This window comes from Seriola lalandi, unplaced genomic scaffold, assembly GCF_002814215.2.
Source record: "Seriola lalandi dorsalis isolate HSWRI2012SDOR001 ecotype SW California unplaced genomic scaffold, Sedor1 jcf7180002054979, whole genome shotgun sequence".
In the NCBI taxonomy this organism is placed as follows: Eukaryota; Metazoa; Chordata; class Actinopteri; order Carangiformes; family Carangidae; genus Seriola; species Seriola lalandi.
Genome location: NW_019525529.1, coordinates 886736 through 897900, shown reverse-complemented (window position 1 = coordinate 897900; position 11165 = coordinate 886736). Strand labels below are relative to the sequence as shown.

At 43.6% G+C, this 11165-nt stretch overlaps 2 protein-coding genes across 2 annotated transcripts in view; one reads left to right on the top strand and one right to left on the bottom strand.

Moving 5' to 3' along the window:
- Positions 1-6: 6 nt before the first annotated feature.
- On the top strand, positions 7-1435 carry LOC147817272 (interferon-induced very large GTPase 1-like). The gene has a single exon (XM_087171220.1). The coding sequence runs from the start codon at positions 57-59 to the stop codon at positions 642-644; it is 588 nt and encodes a 195-aa protein (XP_087027346.1). The 5' UTR covers positions 7-56; the 3' UTR covers positions 645-1435.
- Positions 1436-5789: 4354 nt separating this feature from the next.
- Positions 5790-11165, bottom strand: part of nlgn2a (neuroligin 2a) — a 175365-nt gene continuing 169989 nt past the window's right edge. Inside the window, exons 6-9 of the mRNA XM_023396599.2 lie at positions 9551-9816; positions 8395-8548; positions 7028-7394; positions 5790-6741 (exon numbers count right to left, since the gene is read on the bottom strand). Of these exons, the coding sequence (XP_023252367.1) occupies positions 5907-6741; positions 7028-7394; positions 8395-8548; positions 9551-9816 (1622 nt within the window). The 3' untranslated portion in view covers positions 5790-5906. The remainder of the gene's footprint in view (positions 6742-7027; positions 7395-8394; positions 8549-9550; positions 9817-11165) is intronic.

Sequence of the window (11165 nt, the reverse complement as noted above, 5' to 3'; positions counted from 1 at the left end):
TGTGTCAGGAACTTGGAGATAAACTGGTCATTTCCCAGGATGCTCTTAATGCTTTCATGATTCTGAACAACGCGAACCAGGAACAGTTTGCTGACTGGTTAACAGAGTGTGTAAATGAGATGGGACAAGCTCTTAGAGAAGAGTTCAAAAAATCAAACATCCAGAAGAAACTGAAGCATCTTCATTTAAAGCCTCAGAATGAGATTTTCACCAGACTGATTGGATGTGGTAAACAGTGTCCGTTTTGCAAAGCTCCATGTGAGGCAGGAGGAAATGCCCATACTGAGCACTGGGCTTCGATTCATCGCTCCAATGGTCTTGGGCAATTCAGGTTTCACCACTCAGAAAAACTTGTAACGGATGTATGCTCTTCTCTCGTGATCAGTGACAGGAAATTTCGATGCTTTGCAACAAATTTTGAATGGCACCCTTACAAGGAGTACAGTAACATTTTTCCCACCTGGAGAATTCCTCCTGATGTAAGCCTCGAGGCATCAGACTACTGGAAATATGTGATGGCAACATTCAACAAAAAGTTTGCCGAAGAATATCATGCAAAGCCTGCTGATATTCCCTCAACCTGGAAAAGAATTACAGATAAGCAGGCAAAAGCCAGCCTTCAACAGTCATTCAACATCAAGTAAGAAGTATGGCTGCCACTTTGTCAAAAAGAAACTGCCAATACTGCTACAACCCTGTGATTTTTTAGTTCAGCCAGCGAATTACAGATTGAGATTATGTTCATACAGTATTTGCAACTCTAATAATAAAAAAAAAAAATACTAATCATAATGCAACTAACATTTTCTTTTTAATTTTGAGTGCGTAGAGGTATAAGTCCCCCTGCTATGAACATTTTGGGTTTAATCTGTGACATACAGGTGAATCACCAAAAGTAACATAATGTATATAAAATGACAACCCAAAACAAATTGCCAATACACTCACATTTTACCATTAAAGTTTACAACAGGGATTGAATTGAAAACCAGTGCAAACTGGTCACATTTATCCAAGATTACATTTCACACTTGACCTGTTTGTGAGAAATAATGGATCTTCTTTATGTTTTATTGATATGTTACACTTTACATTTTGAAACTTTGCATGACTGTATATGAGACTTTATATGTTAAAAGCACATGCAGAAATGTTAACCTCTGTATTTTGGTGTGAGCTTAGTTGTATTTTATTCATTTTTAGTATTTGAATGGTATACATGAAATCAATATGATAATAAAACAAAGAATTATTTTTTCAATTTTTCACAGTCTGGAATTAGTTAGTTTTTCTTTGGGTCTGTAAATAATTTGAAGCCAAAAAGTTACAATTACATAATAATTTAAGGGCCATTTAAACCGTCAACAAGTGATCGTGTCAACATGTCTACATTACTTTCATCTGATAACTGTCTGAATAAAGAAACAAAATCAGCCGTCTGGCTATGAATGTCTTTAATGTTTCCCAGATCAGAATCACAGCATACAGTGTATAATAACTTCTAAAGTAAACAGAAATATCATCACCTCATTTATTTATATAGTTTTACTTTACTTTTTTTTTTAATAATCATCTTTTTTTTAAATTCCTTTATTTAACATTTTTCTTCATCTCAAGTCTTGGGTTTCTGAATTCAACAAAGAATGTAAAAACAAGACAACAGGTGCAACTTTGCAAGCTTATGTGAGTGTGTATGCGTCACTGCATGTTGTGTATGTTTGCCAGTGTGGGGTGTTAATCATGTGCTTTCATGCATCATTGATCCGGGATCTCTAAATAACCTCACTGATGTGCATGAAGTCACCTTACTTCAGTTTATCGGCATGTTGAAATAAGACTAAACTGAAATCCAGCGCCAACTGTGTGAACCACAGGGCTGCAGTGAGTCACTTTGGTTAAGTGTGCGTCCACATACTGCACATCCAGTCTGATCCACTGTTAAGCACACATGCTCAGAGTCGGACAGACTTTTCTGCTTTACTTCACGTCATCCATCTCTCATCTGTTCAGGACTATTTTCTGCTACATCACGTCACTGTAAGGGCAACACAACTTCCATTATCACAATGCAACACAGTGTGTGGAAGGAAAAACGTTGGACCGCATGTGTGGTAGTGTTACTCTATGAGGATATGAGGCATCTTATGGTATCAAAGCCCTCATGTCTGTCCCACATGTGATTACGTGGCTACATGTAAACACTGCTACATGTGAAGTGAGCTAACATTTAATTGACTGCACTTGCGTTAAGTGTCTCAGTTTAGAAGTCCTGACCGTGAATCACTGGCCAGTTCCCCACACCGTCACCATCATTACATTAGTTAGCTGGCAAAAGGCAAAGCTGGCTTTTATCAGTACTCTTAGCCTCTGAAAGTCACACAGATCAAGCAGCACAGATTCATCAGGAGTATACTTAGATCAATTTCAAAATAAAAGTTTGCTGAAGGTTGAAAAGAAAAAAAAGATGCAGAGGAGTTGATGCTTCTACTACAACCCCAGAACAAATGCTAACTACAGCATCTCATGTGGGGGCTGAAGGGGGGGGATGAACTCTGCTACAGTGACTTTCCTGATTCATGATGCTACAGGATGCCCATGTGGTAATGGGCAATGTGAGAACAATAAAACAAAAGGAAGAAAAAAATATTTTTGAATGCTGTGAAAATGAATGAATTTGAAACCTCAAGATAGTGGCCTTTGTTTTTGTTTTTTTTTGTTTTTTGTCTTTTTGCAAACTGCACCTGTTGTCTTTTGTTGTCACAAAATAAGCATTTCATTCATTCACTCAAAAAAAAAGAAAAAAAGAAAAAAGAAACAAACAAGAAACTTAATATTTACAAATATTTTGTCTGTTTGATTCTTACACTTAAAAATGTACAGTTTAGATTCTCTTCCAGATGTTGTGTGTCTCTTGTCCTGCCACCCAGTTTGGTATTTTTCTTCACACATCCAGTTTCGTCAGTGGCCAGACTGCAGTGAATCTGGCACAATGGCGCCCTCCAGTGTTAGCTTATAAAATAGACAAAGAAAAAGAACAGACCAAACTGAATACCTTGTTTCTGTTGTCACCTCCAGTGGTGCCATTGTAGCTGTGTTGTGATGAGGTTTACTCCACAACCCCTCACTGCCTCCTTTTCCACAGGAGTGAGTACAAAAGGGTCCATATCCTCTGTAGGACAGATTAGCAAGGTGGCAAACATTGTGGGTAGAAAGATGGCCATGCCTTTGAATTTCCTTATTTGCTAGTGATCAGTTCATCCTCTCCTTTGATTCTCTTCTGATTCTGATTTCTACATTTAAGGCTGCGAGTCTTTTTTTTCCCAATCTCCTCCCAAAGTCTCTTCTCCACAGCGTGCACCTTTTCTTGCGCTACTGTCCATCATCTGTTCCACAGCATTTCTCCACCTGCAGCACACCCAAGTCAGCTGTTTTGTGTTTTACATTGTGCACATTTCCCTTTCAGTAGGCGTACAAAATCTCTGACAGGAGCAGCCAGTTACTGTATATCTCTCCCCTGCCAGCCCTCCCCCACCACCCCGTTAGGCAGTAATAAAATAGAAAACAAACAAACAGGCTAAAGCTAGAGCACAAGCAAAGACAGCACCGGTGACTAACTTCTCCCATACCGGATGTAGGCTACCATGGGTTCCTGTGGGCTCAAACAACAGCACATCAGTTCAGTTAACATACTGTATTAACCAGATTATAACCCAAGATCCATGTTTGAGATCCATAGCAGAGAATCAGAGGGGGGCATTGCTGAGCTGTAGGCCTGCACATCCTCACCCCGAAATAGAGAGGAATCAGAAACAGCAGTTGTCAAGTGTGTTGCTTTTACCCTGTTTAGGAGATCCGAGCCTCCTTTTCATCTCGCAGCTCTGTGCTGCGGGCCGCGAAGACCCTCCGGTTACCCTCAGTGTGCTTAGAGTTTAATTTACAACTGATGAGCTCATAAAAACTCACTAGCTTAGTGAACTAACCCTTGAATGGGAGGATAATAGCAGAGCTGAACTGAGGTCAGAAATTGTGTAGAACGGTGCTGACACAGTGAAGTCAGGAGTTTCATGGTCATGATGGATGATCACTGCAATGTGGGCATCAGCGGTGAAGACAAAGCTAGTGATGGGAGGAGGAGAAGGGAGGGAGGGAGGAAGTGATGTTCATATGGAGGGGGGGGTGTTTGGGGTAAGCAGCAGGAAGGAGCTCATTGTGGAGTCTAAGTTTTTACCATGGGGATGATCCTACCTGTCTGCCTCTCTATCTCCTTACTGTCTAATTAGGGCCCACCTATACCAATGTGAAGCAGTTTGATACCACATGCACACTTACACTTACACACACACACACACACACACACACACACACACACACACACACACGCACACACGCATTTTCTCTCACAGGCACACATCAAAGAGAATATGCATGTGCTGGAAATAGGGGTGCAGACAGGAGAGGGAGGGTGTAAGTAAAAGAGCAGAGGCTGCCTGTCTCTGCTTTGTTTCTCACCCTCACTGAAATACAAAAATAATTCCGTACACGCCGGCTACAACAACAGATTTGGTACCTCAAATACCCCAAAAAAAAGCAAAAAAAAAAAAGCAATGCATTTCCATACAGATGGAAAGAAGAAGTAGCGACTTGAGGATGATGGGATGGGATAGCTGTTGGCGTGTTGCATCACCTGGTTGGAGAAATCCCTCTAAATGACATCATGAAGGAAGAGAATGAATGGAGGAGTGCGTTCACAGTTGTTGCTCTGACCGTAACATCTTCTGAGATTTGTGGTCGATGACTCCTTTTTAATAAACAAGTGTCGGGTTGGGAGGTGGAGAGGTGGATTTTGTTGACTTACTTCAGGATTTCCTGTGATGCTCTTATTCTGTGAGGTTAAACAAAGACCAATATCCAAAGTGGACCGATATGATTTGAGTAGATTTGGGAAACGTGCATTGACAGATACAGTGTCCTTTCCCCCCGTCATCATCTTTAAAAATAATTCATGCATAGATCCCCACTGAGAAAACCCATTTATATACTTTCTCCTTTGTACACATTTATATATAACTATATATAATATCATTTCTCTATATCTATATTTTCAGCAAAAATTCTTTCCACAAAAACAACGATTAAACAAATGCTTGAAAAAAAAAGAAACAGAACATGAAAGAAAGAAAAAAAGAAAAAACACAATCAAGGGCCAGTTTGGCACTTTGTCATGAGAACACACAGCATCTGTTAGTTGACAGTAAATAGGAATACTCTAGAATTTTCTTTAGTTTTTTTTCCCTCGATGAGAAAGCAAACACAGTAGTACATACTTGGCACCAAGAATGCTGGTAGAATGAAAGTATCGGATATCAGTGTTTTCATAGCTATATGCTTACTGTATGTACTCTATGCCCCCTCCTACAGCTCAGTAGTTTATGATTCCTTAGAGCGAAGGAGCACTGGGGAGAGGGAGAGAATCACATGTTGAATAAGGGGAACAAAGCAGGGGATAAGACACAGATGTAGAAAAGAGAACGATATATGCACATAATACACCAGTGAGAGAAAAAAGAGATGACACCAAAGTAAAAGCATTTTGTCCCTTTGACAAACGTCAGAGGGCTTTAGTCTGGAAACGGCAGACTTTCTTTGAAAACAGTATCTTTAAAAGATCTAAATCACCCCCCGAGCTGATCATCTGCTGCCTTGCAGTTCAGTTGCTTCTCCACACACCACCAGTGGAGGGAGCTGCTACGTTTGACAGCACATGATGGAGGAGGTGGAGTTGCTTTTGGAGAAACAAGAGAATAAGAGAACAGAACAAAGGCCCACATCCAGAGGCCTCCCCTCTAGATCAGTGGCACAGCCAGTCTTCCTGGTCCTTATGTGGCGCTGTGTCAGGGCAGTCCCTACTATACTCTGGTTGTGGAGTGGGGGTGGGGCAGGGTGTTGTTGTGGCCAGTGGAGGGGAAGGTGTTAAAGGCATGAAGAGGCTGCATGCTGGTGATGGTACTGGGGATCATGGTGATGGTGTTAGGTGTCATCAGTGGCACGTCGTCGGGGGCGCGGCGTAGCGCCAGCGTGTAGTCAGGCGGGCAGGCGGGCCGGAGGATGTCGTGGGGCCGCAGCGGCTCCATGTCGTGGTGAGCGTCGTGCTCTGAGTGCTTCATCTGCAGAGACATGATCTCCTCCTCCTGACTGTGAGCCAGGTCATTGGCAGGGCCGCCCCGCTGAGGAGACAGCCTGTGGCGCCGCATCTCGTGCCGCTTGTCGCGCTTGTAGTAAAGGGCGGCAAAGGCCAGGATGTTTAGGAAGAGGAGCGACGCCCCCACAGCGACTGTCACACTCAGCTCAGTGGAATAGTCCCGGGTGTCTCCGGGGAAGAGGTCCTGGTGGGGACGCTCCGAACCCTCAGGCTCCGGGTCAGACGGGAATGTAGGGTAGGGGTGACGAGTGGTGCGGGGGCCCGGTGTTCTGGGCCAGGGCCCGTAGGTGCCCGGGCGAGGGCCTGGCGGTGAGCGCGTAGTGGTGGGGAAGAGCACCTCATGCAGACTGTGGAGGTGGGGGACTAACTCCAGCCAGAAGGCCACCTTGTTGGCTCTGTAGTTGTCTCTAACACGAGGCTTTAAGCCGATGTGGAGGTACTGCTTGTCCTTCGAGTTGAACTTGGTCCAGATGACCTCTTCGAAGCGGTTGGGCTTGGTGTGGATGAACTTGGTGTCCTGAGGGACTGGCAGGTTGGGGTCCCTAGTGGACGAAAGAGGGGGCATCTCAGTTATAGGTTTCAAGTCAAGGTTTTAATCAATCAGGTTCAAAGATTCCTTCATTGTGTTGATATCTAAGCTCTGTTAGAGCTTTTTTATTTATGAACTTACAGCAACGTGAGACAGAGGACTAAACTTTAAAAACTCTACGACCATCTGGTGAGAGAAATCAACCTTCAGACACTTCTACTCTACCACTGAGGAAGCACTACACTAGCTGGTTGCACCACAGAGCAATAATATGAAATAAAATCATCAGCAAGGCCTACCCAGTTTTGGCAAAGTTGGTCCAGTAAGTCATGACCACGGCGCTCAGCATCACATCGTTCTTCGAGAAGTTGCACGGGAACAGATCTGTGGCACCGATCATGGGCACACCAAACACGTACGGTATCTCATCTCCGTGGGCGGCGTCGGCCCACTCGGGTCGCGTCTCGGTCTGGCAGTGGTGGTAGAACGTGTAAAAGTAAACTGGGGACTGAAACTCAGCGTGGAGTTTGGCAGTGGCCACTGCTGGCGCCACCCACTGGTGGTCGGTAAACAGAGCTAACAGGGTCTTCCTCCGCATGTCACCGTTGTCCCTGTCTGCCCAGTCGGTGTACATGAACTTGATGGTCTCCCTCAGGATGTCTTTGCCTGGAAGGTGAGACGTGGGAGGGGGGGGGAAAAAGGATAAAGGGAAATAAAGAAAGTTGAGAGGAAAGTCGTGACAGTGATAGAGCAGTTTGAGAGATGAGACTGGTCAATAGATGTGAAACAGAGGGTGGAGGCAGACAGAAGAATTGAAATGATGGATGGGGGAAAAAAATGAAGCGGCCTCTGTTTGTATGTGTTGCACTGTATGTGTGTGAGACGGAAAAAAGTGCAAGGACAGACTGAGCAACAAAAACAAAGAGTACGTCTCTCAGAGAGGGGAATGAATGACAGGCACTTGAGATGGAGTGTGACTGCATTATCCAAATGTGCGTGTATTTTGACTGTGGCCCGCTGTGAGGGGTTTGCAGGTTGATCTGTTAGGAACAACAGCACTGTGATTGGGAGCTGGCTGCCTGGGGGATGATGAGAGATAGCATTAGTGCCCACAGAGCCTCAAAGGCCAAAGCACAGACCCACCACGGTGAAAGATAATCTCAATGATAGGCAGCCTCTTTAGTATGCCTGTCTTGGTTGATACACTTCACTGGGCTCACATTTTATCTCGTCTCATTCTTTGCCCACATAATGTTTTAAAGAGTTGCATTTCTACTGGGATCTGTAGTTTTGGACGAGCTGTTGTTGATGTATTTTTGCTGAAAGAATATAATAATTTAAACTGTGTTTATAACAAAAAAATGAAGCACTTCTTTTTTGAGAATCTAAAAAGTAGAACTGTCGTGTAGGCTATAATGTGACATCTAGCTCAGGTCTTAGGGAATATATTTATTATACTAAAACTTGTTAATAATTTATACTGTTCATGTTTAAAGATATACTATATTTTGACAATTTGACTCCTTTATTTTCACCCCTTTAAAAAAGATTGCATCTTAATTGGCTCCAGAATAAACCAGGAACGATGCTGCAAAACTCAGTCATCTGAGAGGAGAGAGTAGTTAGTTATATAAACAAATTTGATCTGAAAGATGAATACAGTTACCTTCAGGGTATCCGTAGAGGTTATCGACAAAGTTGGAGATGGTGTAGTCGAATGCCGCGGCTGAGATGCCATCGTTGTCCTCACTGTCATCTACAAACTTCAGCCCCTCTCCCTGGTTCACTCCTATTAGGATGTCATAGTTGAGGAACTCCCCCTGGTGGTGAAATAGAGGAAGAAAACACTGAGTGCTGAAATTATATTCAAAGGGAAGGGTTTCCAGTCTCTGTATATGACATATTTCTAAATTCACTACAACTACAAATACTGTTGAATACAATTTGGTTTTTCGTATTTATCTGTAAGGTCGGATCAGTTTCAGTCATATTTTGTATGTGATATTTATGCCAAGAAACCTGGACCACCACCACAAGCTTAGTCAGAGACAGGAAGAAGAGATCTAGTTTTAATACTACCATGTGTTATCATCAAATACATCACATTTGTTTCATTATAAGATGCAAAATACCTCAAAGATGAGCTCTACACAAACAGCATTTCACAACCTGTAAGCGCCGGTCTTGTGGAGTTTTTAAAGTCTACAGTATCAATTGATGCACAACAAGAGCTCAGTTTGAGATGTGGCTCATTTTTCTCCTCAAATGAGCCAGAAACCTTCTGATGCTACCCTCTAATTATTTCGTACAGATTATGAATTGTGATGAGCTAAAATAGGAAATACGGAAAAAAAAAACAAAATAAGAAAAAAACGAAATTCTCCTTCAAACAATTATCTTCATTTTTTGGACTATTTCTTATCCTTTCTTTGATGTTGTGAAATACTGTATAATTCTACGTCTTAAAATTATTCCAATCAAGCTGAGAAGAGAAAATCACTTTTTGATTGAATTGCTCGTTATCCAGACATGCACCCTGTGATGAAGGCTTTGCAAGTACACAACGCTTTGTATTAAAGGATCACAAAAAAAAAGAAAAAAAAAAGGTTGTGAACCATGGGTCTAAAATATACCACCAAACCAATGTACATCTCAAACACCACCAGCTGTTTTATGAGTTCACACCACCTGGTAAAGGTCACCGCCACACCCCAACTCTGTGCAAAGGTCACACTGAAACATGTTTTTTGTGTTCTCCTCTGTCTTTCGTGTCAATAACCGCAGTATAAGTATGATATCTGCTGCTGGTGTCAGACCCTCACCTGCTGCATGAGGATCTCCGGATCATCGGGCACGACATCGCCATCCACCACAGGGCCAAAGGCAATGTGGTAGCGGGCTGGCTGGATGTCCTGGTCCACCAGCTCCCTGAAGTTCTTGCGTCTCAGGCAGTCAACCAGGTCGGCCGTCTCCGTGTAGGTGCAGCCCACCTTCCGGGCCAGGATCTTGGTGTACTTGAGGGGCTGGTAGTTGACGGACCAGCTAGAGATGGCCGTTCCACTCTGGGCTATGGCCCTGTGAAACAGACCTGCAGGGACAGATGGAAAAGAATCTATCTTAATTTATGAGGGGATAAATTAGGTCTTTTAAGGTCCTAAAAACATGGTAAAGTGTTGGTGGTCTCACTAGATGTCATGTGCATTTTCCCCAGTTTTTAGTATTTTCTGCTGGCAGGATGGAGCTCTGTGAAGTTTTGAAATAGGACACGATGCAGAAAGACTATTTGATGTGGATCATATCATCATATCAGGTTCCCTTTGTCTACTTTTAGAATTTCCCCGTATTAGAAAACTAACCCTTTTTTATTTTATCTCATCCCTCTCACTTGAGCAAAAGCTGGCAGATAGGGAATGAAACTAAATCACAGAGAGAGCATGCTCTGCTGCTGTAACTAAAAAAAACAGAGGCAGGACTGGGAGCAGGCTCATCTGAGATTTTATAAAGAGCCATTTTCCCTTTTTCTTGCACTGGCTGTTTTTTTCTCTCAGCCTCTCTCTGGCTATGTTTCCCTCTTCCTCTTTGTCTCTCTCTGTCTCCTTAGTTCTGCCTGTCCTGTGCTGTTTGAGCCACTCAAGCGGCTCGTTAAGGGGCTGCCTGCCTGACTCGTTTCCTCTTGCGTTCCTTTTTTCTCTCTCTACCCTCTCCCGGGCTGAAGATTGGTCAGTTAATTATTAAGCAGAGCCGCAGTGCCGCCCTTTCCCTGGGAAATCAATTACAGTAAGAAGTAGCTTGGAAAGAGCTACACCTACATATCTGTACCGTGAGAGACAGCGGGGGAGAGGCAGACAGAGAAGTGGGAGGTGGGTATTATTTCATTCGTCTTCAAAATCAGTTTCTTTGTCATTCCCTAAGTGCCTCTTGCCTCCCCTGCTCAGTGCCTTCCTTTATTTGGCTCCTCTCATCTCTGATGCTAGGTCAGAGCATAGCTTTTCTCTTTTTCCTCCACTTTTTCCTCCTTCAACATTATTACCTCAGGACATCTCTACCCCCTTTCCCTATACACTGGATAGCATGGATGCTGCCTTCCCCTCTATGTCCCCCACCCTTCATTATATCAGTATCATTTACAGTCCCACCCTCCATCCCATATGCCACTTCCATCCTGCCATCCATCCTGAACATGTCTGCTATCGGGCTTGTGATTTGTGATGCAGTGTTGTTGACATGATTGGTGTCCCTTAAGGGTGAGGATGACAGACTCCTTACCTGGCGTCCCTGGCGGGGGGGGGGGGGGGGGAGGAGCATGACAGACAGGCGGCGTCTAGTGGGCTGATGTTACACCGTTAGATGCTGATGATGACGAGGACGATGATGACGATGGGGGTGATGACAAAGTGGAGGCATGAGAATGGACAGGCGGCAGTGAGAGGGTGGAGG

Bases quoted from the DNA above. Each gene is read 5' to 3' on its own strand.
- LOC147817272 (XM_087171220.1), top strand. From the start codon at position 57: ATGATTCTGAACAACGCGAACCAGGAACAGTTTGCTGACTGGTTAACA.